At 44.4% G+C, this 7348-nt stretch overlaps 1 protein-coding gene across 2 annotated transcripts in view; it reads left to right on the top strand.

Moving 5' to 3' along the window:
• Positions 1-5105, top strand: part of LOC119312199 — an 8774-nt gene extending 3669 nt beyond the window's left edge. The window contains exons 3-5 of one of the 2 annotated variants that reach the window (XR_005151267.1): positions 3570-3631; positions 4163-4371; positions 4709-5105. Coding sequence is in view for 1 of the 2 variants with exons in the window: in XM_037587936.1 (XP_037443833.1) it covers positions 3597-3631; positions 4163-4371; positions 4709-4830 (366 nt within the window). In the remaining variant the exon portion in view is untranslated. Of the gene's footprint in view, positions 1-2875; positions 3632-4162; positions 4372-4708 lie in introns of those variants that run through there. The other variant, XM_037587936.1, reaches the window with a different exon arrangement.
• The last annotated feature ends 2243 nt before the right edge of the window (positions 5106-7348 follow it).

The raw sequence follows: 7348 nt of genomic DNA, 5'->3' as shown, positions 1-7348 counted from the left end.
TTTTTGTTAGATTAATTAGATTTTTTTTGTTAGTTTAGATGTCTAGTAATTTAGATATGTAGTTCATAAATTTTTTTGTTAGATTAGATTTTTTTGTTAGATTAGATGTGTAGTAATTAATTTTGTTCATAGAATTTTAATGATTTTTTTGTTCATAGTATTTAGAAAAAGGAAAAAAATAAGAAGTAGTTTATATATAGTTGATCTAGCTAGTTGATTTAATAAACTAATTTATTTTACTATATATAGAAGTAGTTTGTTTTTAGTAAGTACTACTTATTTATTTATAGTAAGTGCTTAGTAGTTGAACTAGATAATTGATTTAATTAATAAAACTACTTCTATTTAACTATATATAGAAGTAGTTCCCGCATCGACATCGGCGATGCCTATCCCGCATCCTCGTCGTCGTCGACTCGGCGGTGGAGGCCTGCTTGGTCAGGGCCATGTTCGGGACCGGGCTCCGCCGGGCTGGTATTGGGAGGTGCTACCTTCCGGGGGACGTAGGTTGGTGAGGAGGCAGCCCGTTGTTGACCCGATCCTTGTTTGGTGGCGGTCGCGTGGGCCAGTGACGGTGGTGAGGCATCCGGACACCGCAGAGGTGGTACGTCATCGTGTCAGCGAGGAGGACGAGCACGTCCGTCGCTACATGGTTGCATTGGAGGGCAGGTTCGACAATAACTGACAGGTTCTTCAGGGATCTCACTGGAGCTATGATCCTGTGATGGTTCCTTATATTTGGGTGTCCACCGCCCGCGTCGATACCCGTCGGGCGCTACGGTTCTAGTTGTATTAGTGATAATATTCGACGATGTACGGACACCAAGAGATGATGTACTTTTGCTTATAATTATTGAATGCATGCTAATTTGAATACTATACTTTATTTTATGATTTGGTTTTTCTTATTTTATGATTTGGTTTTGCTTATTGAATGCTCATATTGGATAAGTTCTCCTTCATTCCCGTGTGCGAGACAATTTGATATAATAATGCATTCGGGAATGAAAGGAGGAGCTACGTACATCGATCATCGATAGTCAACCCGTGATTAATAATAATGATCTAGTTTAATATTTGAATTATGAACGTAGGCCGGAAATGTCGTACTCATCGGACGACGAAAACCGCCCGGGGGAGTGCGACTGGTACCACGACGACCGAGGTATCTGCGACAGGTTCATTGTGCTGGACGAAGATCGTCGCTTCAGCATTAAGCTCGAGGAGACCTTCGATGTTCATACGGTACGCAACTGACGATAATAGTTTTTTTCGTAATTACTCATGACTTCAACTATTTTAATCATGACTATATTTTTCTTCTTTTTCAATTCGACTAGCTTATCCCATGCTTTGCAAGACGCTATGTCTTGGAGAGGATGGGTTTTGAAGACCATGAAAGTTTTGAAACCAAAAAAATTATCCTAAGTACCCATCATGGTGTGGATTTTCAAGTAAAGTTGTACAATGCTGAGAGTGTAACCCATTTTGGTTGCAAAAATTGGGAAGCACTTTGCAAGATGTATGGTTTTGATGAGAGTATGCTTGTTACCATGGATCTTGGTGATCCTACAATCGAGCAAGAGAGACCTATGATTTTCGTCCTTGTGGATACACCTCCAATTCTTCCGCCATGTGAGCTTAACATAGTTATTAAGTAATTTATATTGTTTATTTCAAAATAGTTGACAACTTATTCTCCATTGATAGCTTATTTTCATTCTTCAAAAATGTGCGGAAGATGGTAGACAGAACCTACTACACCGAAGGCTCCGAACTAACTTATCAAGAGAAAAATCATCTGGTCGCATTTTGTACTGATCTTGAGAATTACAATGTCTACAATCGAACTCCTCAACATTATGGTCCGTGTCACTAGTGCATGTGTTGAACTACGATAACTACCATGGAGATACCCTGGTAAGATTTTTTACTATTACGACATTCGTGCATCTTTTTGCACACTTCTAAAACTAATACATCATATCATTGCTAACTACGAAGTTATTACTATGTTTTTCAACAGATAATCCCGAATGATTGTGTGCCTCATCTGATATATACACACGGTAGCCTTCATGTTTTGAACATACAACCAGGTCTTCCTACGAATCTCAACTGTCCATACCGGGTTTCTAAAAGAAGTGGAGACATGACAATCAAAGAATGGAAAAAATGTATGGACAGTCGTAAGGAGCTTCTTGGAAGCAACATTCGGCGAAGGGCAAAAATTGGAGACAGGATGATCGCCATTCTTCATAATGGAGAGTCAGGGTCTATATTGTTTTATGCTATTTTACCTTAAGGGTGTTTAGGTCCTATCTGATACTGATGATCATGTGTTAAGAACAATTATGTAGGGTTGGGTTCGATGACTATGAGGATGATGATCGTATGACTTATTATTAATAACGAGTAGAAGTTGTATGATGATGCATGATTAGTAGGACGAGTACTTGTTATTATATATGCTGATGTATGCGAGCATGCATGAGTTATTATATCAGTGGGTAAAATGAACATATATAGCAGCAGCGTTGGTAAACCAAGGACGAAGATATAAGAGAGGACACTTCTCTCTATTAGCTAGCTAATATAACAACCTAAAAATAACCCCCAAAACTCCTAAAGCAGCCACTTTCCAAAAAAAAAACATGGACTTTTAGTCCCGGTTGGTGCCACCAACCGGGACCAAAGGCCCCCTGACTGGGCTCGGCGCACAGAGCCACGTGGAGGCACATTAGTCCCGGTTCTTGTTTGAACCGGGACTAATGGGTGGAGGTATTAGTAACGGCCCATTAGTCCCGGTTCATGAACCGGGACTAAAGGCCCTCACGAACCGGGACTATTAGGTGTTTTTCTACTAGTGGTTGAGAGAAGATGCAAAAATGTCATATTCATGTTCGTTCATAAAACTTGAGGAGTTTGCTGATACTTCATCTGGGAGTGGTGTCCCTTCGTCAGTAGCAGCAGCAACAATCCCAGAATTGCCACGGCTGCATGCTGAAGTCTGCAATTCGATGTTCTTCTATTGACGTGGGCTTTTAGTCAGATTGTTGTGCAGCAGGGTTGACTTTTTGTGAGTGAAGAAACTTGATATTGGAGTAACGATAGGTTTGGCTGGGAGCAACTTTTTGTATGGTATAGTGTCCATGGTTTGAATAGTAGTGGTCGGATAGCAGTAGCAGTTGACACTTTATGGCTAGAAGGCTTATGGATTTGAACTCCAGATTCAAACTTTGCTTTTCATGCTTTTTGTTTGCAAGCCTTGTTTCTTATGGTCTGTGTTCAGAGTCACCTTCATACGACATGGTCAAGTCCGGGATATGAGGGGCAGTACGATGCATACATAGTGGCTAAGAATGCCAAGTGACCGGTGGGATGCCCTTCAAGAAAATTCATCTCCATTAAGGACCTACAAGAGATCAAACTTTTTGATTCCAGGGAAAGAACTTCTACTTTTATTGTACTCTCTGGTTGTTGTGCAAATACGTGAACAATTTTGTCACCTTGTAGATTTCAAATTAGTGATTGCAAAGCCTTATCGGATTGCCGCTTTTGAATGGCAGGGACTCGTGAAGCACAAAGAGTGACACATGGAAATGGCGTGCAACCTACTTACACATAGAATGTATGCTTGTGATCTTGCATGCGTCTTGTATGCAAAAAAGCTCTTTGGTGTATGTAGTGGTAGTTTGCATGATAAAAAAATAGAAATCAGAATTCAAACTTTTTTTTTGCGAGAAATCAGAATTCAAACTGAATAAGCTTTATTCCATCTTATGGATACAAGATGGTAACAATAATCTTTAACATGCATGTCAGGAGACTCGGGATGGTTGATCGACACATGCGTAGTCACCATGTTTATTACTCTCCGTTACCAGCATACCCCATGTGTTGATTAATTTGTCCGCATGTGTTGATTAATTTGTCCTCTGTATGACTAAATGCAGGTATTCATGAGGTGAATCAGATATATAATGATAAAACCTGTAGTTTTGTTATCAAAGGTTACACATTGTGTCTTGCTGTAGATGAAGTAATTGCTTTTTGCATGTCTAATTTTCACTATGGACTAAGATCTTCATAATGTTGAAACTGAATTTGAGAACCGTGCTCTTAAGGTATGTCCTTTAACAATTTTTTCCGTCTTTTGCAGATTTCAAGAGATTGTTCCTTCAAATGCTGGAAATGTTCTTGGTACTGAAGATAACGTTCTGACAAAGAAGCGGGTATCACTTATTGATCACCAGGTGATGAATATATTGGTGGGGATGCAAGAAATGGACCATATTTTTCACCATTCCCATATGGCTATTGTACTTCAACACCTATGGAAGAAGATGATGAGCAGCCAAATACTTCTAGGTATTATCTTTTGGCATGTTCCATGAAAATTCACATTTGCAAATATTTTTGCTTAGTAGTCCTAGGCGCGTGTTTGAACTTTGGTGGTGTTCTGTGGATTCATTTAGGTCTTACCTCTATAGATTTTGGTATGTTCAGTTATGCTTCTTGAGCATTGGTTTTTGTGAATTAACTCAGGCTGTACCTCCAAAGATTTTTATATGTTTTGTTGTGCTTCCTGAGCATTGATTTTTGTGTATTTAGTATGACTGTACCTCCAGCAATTTTGGCATGTTTAATACTTAAAGTATGCTTCTCGAGCAACGGTGATGATGTGCTTGATATTTTTCTTTTGCAGTTCCTATTGTAAATAAAGCAAAAGAAGTTTTGTGGCAAAGATGCAGACCGCAAGACCAAACTAAGCCTTCCATGAGTCTCTCATTTTTTGAAGCTCTCACAAAGAAGTTAAGGCTTTCGTAGCATGTTTTGTAGGAAAGTTATAATCATTGATTAGAAAAGCCTCGAATGCTCCTCTCACCCTGGTGAAAAAGTTGTGAATGATGTTCTATAGAGATTTTAAATTTAAGTGCATGGTTGTCAATGAGCTTAATCCTTTGTAAATCCAACAAGATTCTATTGATGTAGTTCTATTAAGTATATTCTTTCTTTTTTGACATCTGGCGCTCATCTGGGTTGCATACGAACGTTCAAAACTCTAACGGCAGGATTTGTGCGCACAGGTTTGCTCAGGAGGCGCGCTAAGGGCACGCCCCAGCCTCTAGTGAGTGATCTGGAGGGAGTACTTTAAACGAGAATGCTCCATATCCCTTGGTCTGTCTCGTCCCCACATGCTCATCTCAATATTGATAGAACGAATTTAGTGCGTCAGAAAAGCAGTACATAGGGCGCGTGTGCGTCAAGCGGGCCATCGGGTGTAAGGGCGGCTCAGCAATACCAGCAGGTTAGAGCCAAGATGCAAGAAGGCTGCGCGGCTAGAGCAGCGACCCGGGGACGACCATCTCACAGCAGCCAGCGCTGGCGGACGCGGCTGGCAGCCCGCTGTCGCGGCGACTCAGTAGGCGCACAAGAGGCCGAGTCGGAGCGGGTCAGAGCGGAGGCGAAGGCGCGCAGGTCAGAAGGCCGAGATGAAGACGGTTCGTTGCAGCCGCGACTAAAAGCGGAGCCTTGGATCGCTCGGCGGGTCAACTGATGCACGGGAAGCGGAGCCGGTGATCGGCATAGCGGCATAGGAAACGGTCAGGGCCGCAAGCACGGAGCAGGTGCAAATTGGGCGCAGTTGATGCGTACGGGAGTGAAGCTGCGGCGGTTTAGAACGGTGATGGTGACCCGGCGCTGGCTGAAACACAGCTGGCATCAACGACTGAAGCTAGGCCGCGGTGGTAGAAGCGGAGCACCGCTCGTGTCTGGGCGGTTCAGCACTGAAGCTAGGCCATTGGGGCGAGGCACCGGCAGGTCGGGGCTGCACGGCAGCCCGGGTTGGAGAGGCGGCGCAGCCAGGGCGGCGACTCGCGGCTGATTTGACGAGGCGATTTGGCGAGGCGATGGCGGTTTAGAGCGGAGGTGGAACACCACGGGGTGATGTAGAGAAAGCGCAGAAACCAGCTGGAGTGGAGCGGAACAGGCCGCAGTTATGCCGGCTCAGGCGTGGCCACGGCGGCTCAGGCGTGGCCTCGACGGCCTGGAGGCGAGCGGCTGTTAGAATAAAATCAAGTCCAACTGTAACCTACCTTGTACAATAATATTTGACACAATTCTAACAAACTTCACGTTGGCGAATATTCTTCACCACCTTGAATTCATCCATGCATCGAACCTCCTTGTACATTGGACTTGAGATACGCCATGAGCACCGCTGCTACTCCCAGACTCCATGTGACTCCACCTGCAACTTATAGTCCCTCCTTTTCTTGACCACAGTCAACACTCGAGCAAAATTAAGCTCCTTGTTACTCTAGTCCGTGCTCCCAACTTCCGGAGAATCCGTTCAACGCCATCACACACCGACCACTGTCTGCGTGAAAGTGAACAACTCACGTATTGGACGCCACATATAAGAGTTAGCCGAACTCAACATTACCGCTCTTTCTTGACCGTTTGTCTGAAACTTGAAGGAATTTCACCGTCGCCCTGTCTCACCCCGAGTCAAATTCACAGTTGTCTCATCCTTTTTCCCAGATAGTCTCTGACATGTCCCACAGCTATAGCACTCCGCCTCATTCTGTACTTGTCATCCGCACTTTGCCATGTGCACTGAACACCACAGAATATACGGCCATGTACTCTCTCAGCTTTTGACAATTTCAGACTTTCCGCCACTTTCTCAGATTCTCCACGGTCAACTCCTGTCCATCAACTAGCACCGATATGCCCAGTCACCAACTTGAATCCGGTACTCATCAACACTGCTTCAGCACCCCCGGCACAGTTTGTCTGACCACATGTCTGACCATCAGTGCCTTGGCCCGTCGCTGTGTCCCGTGCTTACCGCATGCCTCGCCGCTGTCATCGCGTCGAGCCTCTGCTGTCCTGGTCGAGTCTCTCGGGTAGCTAGCCCACACTGCCTCAACCCCCACTGCAGAGAACCACCGATCATCACCGACCGATGCCGAGTATCACATCTCCATCAGACCACTAGTACCCAGTCCGATCCACATGTCTCTCGCTATCCCGCTGAAATAGGCTTCGACTCTCCGAATTCTTACGCCGTAGCCCCTCCATCAGCTCAGAGTGAAGTCTTCCGCCGGACTCCAGCTCCACCTTCAACATGACTCCATGGTGGTTGTACGTGTCACCCTCCCGCGCCCTGTCAACTCCAAGCTCTCATGTGCACCGTCTTGAATCAACCCTGCGCAATAGTTTGTTGAAGCCGCACATGCCCTCAAGCCTGCACCACGTGTTTCCACGCCCCAGAATTCGGCCACCATCAGCATCACGCTCCTATGTCGTCGTTGCCAAAATCACCGCCGTCTTCTACTTT

The sequence above is a fragment of the Triticum dicoccoides genome, chromosome 5B (genome assembly GCF_002162155.2).
Source record: "Triticum dicoccoides isolate Atlit2015 ecotype Zavitan chromosome 5B, WEW_v2.0, whole genome shotgun sequence".
NCBI lineage: Eukaryota > Viridiplantae > Streptophyta > Magnoliopsida > Poales > Poaceae > Triticum > Triticum dicoccoides.
The sequence above is the reverse complement of the archived record's forward strand: the minus strand, read 5'-3'. Positions and strand labels throughout refer to the sequence as shown.